General features: G+C 59.1%; 3 protein-coding genes and 1 long non-coding RNA gene across 4 annotated transcripts in view; 2 read left to right on the top strand and 2 right to left on the bottom strand.

Moving 5' to 3' along the window:
* Window positions 1-9,946, top strand: part of POLR2G (RNA polymerase II subunit G) — a 197,474-nt gene that overhangs the window by 111,505 nt on the left and 76,023 nt on the right. The window lies entirely within an intron of this gene.
* Window positions 495-6,942, bottom strand: LOC116835998 (adenylosuccinate synthetase isozyme 2-like). Its single transcript, XM_075061329.1, is given in 14 exon segments — window positions 495-1,084; window positions 1,453-1,602; window positions 1,994-2,091; window positions 2,347-2,471; window positions 2,683-2,739; window positions 2,741-2,838; window positions 3,638-3,764; window positions 4,110-4,191; window positions 4,437-4,544; window positions 4,877-4,943; window positions 5,200-5,250; window positions 5,630-5,698; window positions 6,510-6,613; window positions 6,743-6,942. Coding segments are annotated over 14 exon segments (1,389 nt in total). The 3' UTR covers window positions 495-1,031.
* The window catches only part of EEF1G (eukaryotic translation elongation factor 1 gamma), an 88,681-nt gene continuing 85,734 nt past the window's right edge, over window positions 7,000-9,946 (top strand). The window contains exon 1 of the mRNA XM_075061326.1: window positions 7,000-7,029. Within this exon, the coding sequence (XP_074917427.1) occupies window positions 7,015-7,029 (15 nt within the window). The 5' untranslated portion in view covers window positions 7,000-7,014. The remainder of the gene's footprint in view (window positions 7,030-9,946) is intronic.
* On the bottom strand, window positions 7,140-9,730 carry LOC142046008 (uncharacterized). The gene is made up of 3 exons (XR_012654933.1): window positions 9,536-9,730; window positions 8,548-8,792; window positions 7,140-8,367 (listed from the first exon to the last, which is right to left on the bottom strand). It is a non-coding gene; the product is annotated as an uncharacterized LOC142046008 (long non-coding RNA).

Genomic DNA, 9,946 nt, shown 5'->3' on the forward strand with positions numbered 1-9,946 from the left:
CTGGCTGGAGGTGGATAGGAACACTGGCTAGGGCTTGTTTGTGGGGTGGGCAGGGGGCACTTTTGGGACTAGGGGCCTAGCTTGAGCAGTGAGGGGGACAGGGGCTTTGCTGACAGCGAGGCCCCACCAGTCTGTATGGGGAGTGGGTAGCCTCCAGCAATGTGGCCCCGGTGGTGGGAGGAATGCCCAGGATATAGTCCCCAGAACCAGTCGCCATCCCAGTGGAGATTGGCTCAGGGACCCCAGGAGGGAAGGGAGCAGCCCAGACACCCCCCTACTCCCTGCCCAATTCCCAGCCCTTGGTAAAGCTCAATGGCTTCCTACACACACAATAATCCACCCCCACCCCCCAAACAGCACCTGGCACTCCCCCCCTCCCCGCCAGTCCCTGTCCCAGTGCTAGGGCACACATGGCCCCTCTCACCTGAGAGGGCCAAACAGCACTCACCCCAGTCCTATCATGCCCCCCCACTGACACATCACTGGGCTCATGGTGAAAATAATTCATGGCTCTTTATATCTATTTCTATACAGTGAAAAAGCAGCTGAGAGACTGCCCACAGCAGGGGGCAGAACAGGGAGATCCAGGCATGGGGGAGAAGAAACAGGGGTGCCCGGGGGGGAGGGCAGGTGATCTTTGCCCCCATGGGGGGCAGGAGTGACAGGTGGATCAGGAGCTGGGTTTGGGCTGGGGCCCCCCAACGCGGAGCGAGCACAGTCCGCCTAGCACAGTCCTGGAGTGAGGGGGAGGGGAGCCGCACAGTCCGGCCTCCAGCATGGGGGAGCAGAGTGTGGCATTCAGCCTGTAAACTGCCGGCTGGGGCTTCCCAGCATGGGGAGCACTGGCGGGTGAAGGGGGCAGAGTGAAATTACAATTCACTCTCTCCCAGGAGCGGTGGAGTTCCCCAAAGCACAGGGGGGTGCAGGGCAGAGTGAGAGGCATGTGGTCCCTGTGATCCTTTGCTGATGGTCTGTGTGTCAGGGGTTGTCCTGGGGCAGAGCCCCTGCAACTGACGGACGGCCAGGGAGGCTCAGAAAATCTTGATGATGGAGTCGCGGAACTTCCCGATACCGACCCACTTCACTGTGAGAGGAGAAAGGGGGGGGGGGGTGTGAAAACTAGGAACTTGTGGGGCAGATCCCTCCCTCACACACAGCAGAGTCCCCCTCCTCTCTCCCCACCCCACATGCAAGGCCAATCTCCTCCACCCCCCAAACAGAACCCAAGTGACAGCCTGGGTGGAGTGGGAGGCCCCAGAAATCTTGATGAAGGATTTGTGGAACTTCCTGACAGACCCACTTCACAGTAGGAGAGAGGCAGATCCCATGCCATCCCCAATCCAGGGAACCACGCAGCACCCCAAAGGGGGCACCCAGCATGCCCATCCCCAGGCCCTGATGCTGGGGCTGTGACCCAGGCCAGCAGGCTACTCAGTAGGGCTGTGGACATACCTGGCACCTCAAGGTAGCGCTCGATGAAGTGGACATAGCTCTGGGCTTGCGGAGGCAAGTCGGCAAAGCTGCGGGCCTGCTCTGTGCTGCACTGCCAGCCTGGCAGTGTCTCGTAGCCCACCGACACCTTGTTCAGCAGCTCCTGGTTCACTGCGGGGAGCAGAGAGGCTTACTGGCTGCTGCAGGGCCCAAGGGAGCCCCTATCCCCCACAACCCCAGGGTGGTTCAGCCCCTACTACCCAAGGAGCCCCTATCCCCCTCCCAGGAAGCCCCTTCCCCACATTTCATTCCCATGGCAGTCCTGCCCGCACGCCACATGCTGCTCCCCCCCACTGCGACAGCTCTGCCCCGTGCACTCCCTGGAGGGATACCTGTCCCAACCCAGGGATGGCTCAGTCCCTCCCCTCTCAGGAGCTTCTCCCACTCCCAGGCTCAGGGGATTCAAGGCCTGCGGCCCAGAGGTCACTGCCCTCTCATTGTGGGAAAGGCAGAAGAAAGGGCAATACCTCCCCTTCACAGGGTAACCTCGCCACTGGCTCACCTGGGAAGTAGGCGATGAGTTTCCCCTCCAACCGGTATTCCACACCCACCTTAATATCCGGGAAGGTGTCCAGAATATCCAGCTTGGTGAGCGCCAGGCTGCAGGGAGAGCAGAGGGTAGGTTATAGGGGGGTGGGGGGACCAGAGTGTGTGGGAGGCAGTGACTGACAGTAGGGGAGTGCATGAGATGAGAAAGGTTAGACAGACTGCAGGAAGGGAGGGACAATGAGGGGCGAGGATTGCAGAGTGGCGGGGGGGTTAGTGAAGCTGTGGGTAATGGGGGAGGAGATGGCAGGGTGGGCGTAGAGGGGGTTACTGAGGCTGTGAGGTGGGGACAGTGGATGTAGCCCTTACATGGTGAATCCGTTGATCATATGAGCGTATCTCACCAGCATCAAGTCTAGCCACCCGCAGCGGCATTTGCGGCCTGTAGTGACGCCAAATTCTTGGCCTCGTGACTGCAGCAGTTCCCCAATCTCCTGTGGGGCCAGAGGGGAAGGGACAGGCCGTTACTCCTGGGGCCCCAGAATCTTCCCTGCTCCCTGGAGCAGGGGGCCCAGGGTCCTCCCTATCCCTTGAGGGGAAAAGCCTATGAATCCCACTTCCCTCTCTCTGCAACTGCCCATAAGCATCAGGGGACATATCCCCCAACTCTACAACTGGCCATTCAGATCCACCCCCCAAACTCACATTGTTCTGCTCGGTGGGGAAGGTTCCAACACCCACTCGGGTGGTGTAGGCCTTCACCAACCCCATACACCTTCCCGATGTGGCAAGATGGGATGCCCAGGCCTGTGCAGATGCCTCTCACTGTGCAGTTCGAGGATGTCACGAATGGGTATGTCCCTGAGGAGAGATGAGAGGGCAGAGTGAGCTAAGCAGGGGGCGGCAGCAAATGGGGCCTTGAGATATGGGACTCAGGTTCCCCCATCCCCAGCCCACACACACCTATCCCAGCCCCAGACTCCAGCTGTGATGAGGACTCTCTTCCCAGCCTGCACTGCGGTGATCAGAATGTGTTCTCTTTGGCTCCCACTGCTTTTGCTGTGCACAGCCCCGTGGAGCAGGGAGGGGTGCAAAACGTGGGAATTTTGATGCTATTTTTATTAACAATGTGTGTGACTCAGTTTCCCTATTCACTTTTTGTGTTGCTCCCTGCTGGGAGTGAGGGTTAATTTCTCCTCTGAGGAGATTGAGAAGGGATGGCTGGGTGCCACACAACCATATTGGTTCCAGCCCAGATAATTTATCCAGAGCTGAGCGCAGTCAGACCAGATGAAAGGAGGGCCCTGCAGAGACAATGGAAACCCCAAGCAAAGCATGACAGTGAACACAGCAGGGCTGGAGTTAGGGACAAAGGAGCAGGAGTGGTGAGGAGAGAGGGCGATCTTGGCAGCCCCAGGTAGAGCACACACAGGGTCAGACAGATATGGGCTCCAGGAGGCCATAGAGAAAGTGGGGCAGTTGCTTCTGCCAATACTGGCTCAGATTTAAGTCCTTCTCTCACCGCTAGCCCAAGTCTTGAAGCCTTGCAGCTGCTGAGCGAAAAACTACGTCCAGGGCCTGGCATTCCCTAGAGACTGCACAGAGATAGGGGGGCCTCACCTGCCATACTCCGGGCATGAGGGCAGAGCGCTGCACTTACCGAAGTCGATATCCAGCAGTGCAGCATTGGCTCCTTCCACCAGGATCTTCTTGGGGGGCCTGTGCAGGGCCTGGTGCATGAAATAGACACCATCCTTCACCAGGGGCTGGATCCTTTCAGCATAGAGCTGGGGAGAGATGATGGGATCAGATGGGGGAGGTGCTACCACTCAGTCTCTGGGGCTACTCAGGGACACTGGGTGCTCTCAGCCAGCTGGGGGATCAGCATGTCTTTCCAGGGGAGGGAAGGGCGGTTCCTGGGAGGCTGGTTCATACCCACGTGGGGGACCCTGGAGATAAGGAGAAATTGTGGGTGGTTCTCAGGGAGGCAGGGATCCCCAGAAGGGAAGGAGGTGTTTCTGAGGGGCAGTTGGTTGTCAGCCAGGTGGGGGACTCCTGGGGGGAAGGGTTATTCCTGGGGCAGAGGGGAGGGTGGTTCACAGCTGGGGGGCATCACTGGGGCCCTCACCCACCTTCAGCTGTTGCAGCTCGGCCTCTGTGTTGATGGTGAGAGCTGGGTACATGGCTTTGTACTGCTGGGCTAGCAACCTGAACCTGAGAGATAGGGATGTGGACCAGTGATCCCACAAGGGCACCCCTAAACACTACTGCACTACCTGGAGTCACAGACGCCCAAGCTCTGCACTGTCACATGGGGTGTGATGTGTGAACAGATTCCCAGGGCAGGGGCAGGGCACCCTGAGAAGGCCCCAGGGCTGGGAGGCATGAATGGATCCCAGGGGGGCCCTGGGCATCTTTGTGAAAGGATTCCTCCCGCCTTTCCCTCCCCCTCAACTCACTTCTTGGAGAACTCGTGGAAGTCGGCCAGCAGGTCACAGATGCGCAGGCCGGTGCGGGAAGCCTTGCAGGCATAGACAGGGCCAATGCCCTTCTTGGTGGTGCCCAGGCTGCCAGGGAAACAGAGTCAAAGCTGGGTAGTGGTGGGAGCTCCTCCTATCCACCAGGTTGCAGCCAGACTGGATGCTCCCCACAGTGGCCCAGGCTGCAGGGAGAGAAGCTGCTCTGACACCAGAGGATCGGAATCCCACAGAAACAGCCTCCCTTCCCTTCCCCTCCTCACAACCCCAACCTAGCCCCTGCCATTGGTGACCAAGGGGAACCCCTAACAAAATGCCCCGCTCCAGAGGACCCAGCCATAATCCTCCCCTAGCCCATTCTCAGGCCCAGCTCCATCCCTCCTGCCCCTCCCAAATTGGGACCCAGCTGTTAAGGCTCTCACTTCTTGCCATCCTGCTGCTGACGCTGCTGCTCCTGGATCCTATCCACAGCCTGGTGGAAATCGAACACTGTGGCAAAAGAAAATGGAAGATGAGGTGAGACGGAAGGGACACTCCTCTGCTACCACTGCCCTCACCAGCCCCTTCCCCATCTGCTGACATAGCCTGCTCACCCCTCCCCCCCCCGCCCCTTCTGCTGTTCAGCTGCCTCGACATCCCCTCCCAATGAGCCCAGTGCCCCTGGGTCTTGATAGGAGACATCCCAAGGGTTGAAGAGGTCCCAGATGATGCAGATAGTGCCCCCTGCTGGCTGCTCTGGACTTACCAATGTGAGCTCTATCTGAGATCAGAGTGCGGGACTCCCAGCCCTCCAGACCTGCGGTGAAGGAAAACACATTACTGTGGGAAGGTCAGCCAGGATCACCCCTGGGCTTCCCCTCTTGGGACCCCCAAGCCTAGCCTATCCTACATGCCAGGCCTGAGCCTCCCATCCCTGTGCACGGGGCCGATGACAGCCCTGCCATAAAGAGTGGGAACTGGGATTTATTTACTGTGCCTTTATGTAACTGGGGGAAAGAATAGAACCCAGGAGTCCTGACTCCCACCCCTGCTCTAACTCACTAGATCCCAATGCCCTCCCAGAGTTGGGCAGCGAACCCAAGAGTACTGCCGCTCCTCCCTCCCTATCCCAACCCAACCATTAGACCCTCTCTCTGAGGAAGGGAGCAGCAGGGTGGCTGGGGTCGGTCACTCACCAGGCCCTTTCTTAAGGTTCTTCTCAGCTTCTTCAAAGAGTCCCGGCAGATGGATGATCACTCCATTTCCTGGAAAGACACCCAGCAGCAGGGTCACAGGCTGGAGTGCAAGGGGCTGAGTGAGGGGCAAAGAGCCTAGCAGAGATGTGGAGTGCAGAGGTGGTATTGCAGGTCAAGACTATTGGAGGTGGGGGGTGTTGGAGGTCAGGACGAGGATGCAGAGGGGTACTGGGAGATCAGGTATATGCAGGTGGGGGATGTCACTCAGCGATGAGAAGGTGGCATGGCAATTCAGGCCCGCACAGGACAATGGAGAAGATGAGCTGTAGAAAGTAGATGGAGCTGCAGAGAGATCTTCCACGGATGAGGGAGGCGGCATGGCGGTTCGGGCCCCTGCTGGGTGCCAGGTGGGGAATATTGGGGTGGGGATACTGAGGTACATTGGGTAGAGGGAGGGCTCTCACTGATCAAGGTGGCAGCATGGTGGCTCATGAGGCAGCTGAACACTGGAGGTGGGGAGACAGAAGGATACTGGAGCACATGGGAAGGTGTTGGGGGCAGGGCTGCAGAGGGATATTGGGGTGCATGGGGGTCATTCACCGAGGAAGGCGGTGGGGGGTCAGGGCAGAGATGCAGAGGTATATTGGTGTGCACAGGGGTCACTCACCGAGGAAGGAGGTGGGGTGTCAGAGAGGGGATGCAGGGGACTTTTGGGGTGCACAAGGCTCACTCACACAGGAAGGAGGTCGGGTGTTGGGGCGGAGATACAGGGGGATATTGGGATCCACGAGGGGGGGGTCACTCACCCAGGAAGGAGGTGGGGCGTCGGGGCGGGGATGCAGGGAGATATGGGGATACACGGGGGGGGGGGGTCACTCACCCAGGAAGGAGGTGGCATGGCGGTTCAAGACACCGCTGGGCAGCAGGTGGAAATTGTACTCGACCAGCCCCACCACCACGGTGTGGCCCGCGTTATTCCCCCCCGTGGGAACAGGCCGGTCAGGAGAACGGCGCGTTGGGGTCTCAGGAGCTACCCCCACCCTAAGCCCGCCCTGGTGGAGACCCTCCCCCCCCGCGTTCACCCGGTACCGCAGAGCACCCCCTGCTCTCACCTGGCACCTGCACACCAGGTCGGCGTCCATGGCCAGGAGATCCACCACCTTCCCCTTCCCCTCGTTCCCCCACTGTGCCCCCAGCACCACGGTCACCCGGTTCCCCCGGTCCGGCTCTGCCGCCAGCCGGGGCCGCTTTCCCCGCGCTCCATCCCCATTCTGCTGGCCCCGGCCCGACCCCGCGTTTTCTACCCCAGCCATGTGCAACCTGTAGCCTGCCAGACACAGGGGAACGTGCCGGCGCCCACGCCGGCTTCAGCACCCGGAGCCAACATGGCGGCGCCCAGGGTTGTATCAATCGTTGAGCGCAACATGACCTGGCACGTATTCCTACCCTGCAAACTGCACTTCAAGCATCCTCCATTCCAGGACTTAAGATGGCGGCTCCTTTGGTAGCTTCCAATCCAGAATCCAAGGTGGCGACGTCTTAGGTAGCTTCTATTACACGATCTAAAATGGCGGCCGCTCGGGCAGTTTCCGTTCCGGCAACCAAGATCGCAGCATTCAAAATATGTTCTGTCCCAGAAACTAAGATGGCAGCATCCTGCATCAATGCCTGGCCCCGAATAATATGGTGGTCTTCAGCCAACTTCTGTTCCACACAGTAAAATGGCTGTACGCAGGGAAGCTTCAATCCCATGTTGTGGCAGCACCAGAGGAAGGACTGGAGGCACTGCAGGCCTCAGACTAAGTCTGCCATAGCTCAGGCTCTAACTAGACAGAACCATGCAGTCTTGGCCACATGTTACACAATCGCAGTCCCACATAACCCTCTCTCTGAACCTGCTCCCCAAGCCACTGGTATCTGACCACATGGGCATACATGAGGCTGACCCAGCAGGGACTGAATCAGGGCCTCCACAGTTTAAAGCATAAACTGATACTGCTTGAGCTAAAGAGGCAGGCTCTGCAGCTGGGCCTGTAACACACACATAGGCTGTGGAGGCTGGGGACATGTAACACACCAACCAGTCAAAATACCAGTGACTCCAGCACCAACACTCACCCACCTCTCCCAGCCCTGGAATCCACTCTCCAAGAAGGCCTCCGTTCCCCTTCTGATCCCATGGGCTCATGGCAGGGCCCTTGCACACCCAGTGGCTTTGGCTTTAGTAACCAGGAAGATGACCCTCCACCTCAAGGGAAAGGGGTGTTAGTGGTGATGGGAGAGGCATTATTTCCTGGCTCCCAATATCACAATAGGAAACAAGATGAGGACACCCACATTGCTCTAGACCAATGTGATGGCACCTGTGTTTTGACCATCCCACAGCCAACATGGCAGCACCTAGGGGAGGCAGATGATGCGGTGGGAGTCACACATTCAAAGACAAGTTGGATGTCAGGGATCATGTCTTGTTTATTATTTGTGAGAACAAAGAGTGACTGGAAAGTCTCCAAGTGTTATGGGGCAAAACTGCCACCCAGTACACAAAGATGTTCCTAATGTCCTCATGAAGGCAGCGTTTCCAGCTGGCAACAAGCCAGGATGTTCTTGAGCAGCTTGGGTCCCACTCTCTGATATGGGGCCCGAGCACATCTTTTGGAAGCAGAAGGCTGTGGTTGCGGTTCTCTCTGGGGTGATCCCATAGCTACTTTGACTCAAAGCTCTTCTGGAAAAGAAGGCTGAGGGTAAGTGAAGGACAGAATCAAGCACCTGGTGGGGCTCCTTCCAGAAGTCTCTTCACCACCACCACCCCCGCCCTTCCCATCATCATCCCACCCCAGCCTGTGTCTGTAGCAGATGGGACATGGCTCCCTGACCCACTCTCATGGAACCATGCACCACACAGACTGCAACCTCACCAGGAATGGATGCTCTGCCAATGCAACGGGGAGCCTGGGATCTCATCGTGTTGTGGTACCTGGGAGTGCCCTGGGAGAGGGAGCCCCAGCATGAGGCACCCACTCCTGCTCTCATTCATTCCCTGGAGCTGTTGGGGGTGTCAGGACTCATCTGGTGCTGCAAAGAAACTGTTAGCCCAGGTCCCCCTCCCCTGACACACCAGCATTTGGTTCAGCTCCTCCACAGTCGCTTTATCTCCAGAATCCTGGGCAAAGGGGAGAGGAGCTTCCATTACTGATGTAACCCCTGATCCCCACACCCAGAAGCCCTCCCTGCCCAGCACCGGGGGGCACTAAGGCTAGATGGATAATGCACTACTGAGATGGGGAAGATAGATGCGGCCAGTGCTCAGCCCACTGCCACTGCCCGACCCTGTCATCCACAACTACTGCCCTTGCTCCCTGTCATCCACAACTACTGCCCTTGCTCTCCATGTCTTGTATCCTTCCTTCACCCACACGCCCATCCCCAAATCTGCCACCCCTGCATCTCCATAGCCCTCACTCACCCACCAACCCTACACCCATCATCTTTCCTTGTCCATCCCCACACCCTCTCCCCAGCAGCCACCCACGCCTGTACTACCCTATGCAGTATCCAGCACTCTCTGGCCACCCCTCCCAAGAGTTAGCAACCACATAAACTCTACGCAGCCCAGGGGAAGCTGCCTCAGATACAGGGATTCGGGGAATTAATTGGTCTGAGGCTGAGATAATTCGAGGTGGGGGTATTGCCCACTTCAGAGGCGGCCCCTCTCCGACGCTAGGAGCAGTCCCCACACGCGTCTCCAAGACAAGGATCCCAAGACGGGAAGTGGGACCCGCGGGGGATACCGGTTGCTCCATCTCCAGCCCCCGCCAGAAGATCCCAGGCGGGGCAGGGGTTTCCCTCTCTCCAGCACCCCGGGGAAGAGGGGTCCGTCCCAGGCGGCGTCCCCCGGCTCATTACCTCGCCAGCGCCCCATTGATCCGCCGCACGTTGGCCGTGATGGCCGCAGTGGCTCCGCTCAGCCGGCTAAGCGCATCGTCCAGCATCTGGGCATCACTCCGCGTCCGGCCCGGCCCGGGAAGCAGCAGCCCAGAGCTCCGGCTGCGCCGAGCGCCACCCGGGAGCGGAGCCACCGCCCCCTCCATGTCGACAGGGAGCGCGGGCAGCGTCGCCTCACGTGTCTGGAAACGCCCACGTGCGGTTGTGGAAAGCAGCACAGCCTCTTAAGGAGCAGCCCATGGTCCCTCCGGCCCTGGGGCCAGGCCAGCCCCCAAAACCGCTGGAGCGAAGGAGGTGACGAGTCCCCATTCCCCGGCCCGGCCTCCGCCCGGGCCACTACCCCCCCGCCCCGCCAAAAGAGCACATTAGGGC

This window comes from Chelonoidis abingdonii, unplaced genomic scaffold, assembly GCF_003597395.2.
Source record: "Chelonoidis abingdonii isolate Lonesome George unplaced genomic scaffold, CheloAbing_2.0 scaffold0008, whole genome shotgun sequence".
In the NCBI taxonomy this organism is placed as follows: Eukaryota; Metazoa; Chordata; order Testudines; family Testudinidae; genus Chelonoidis; species Chelonoidis abingdonii.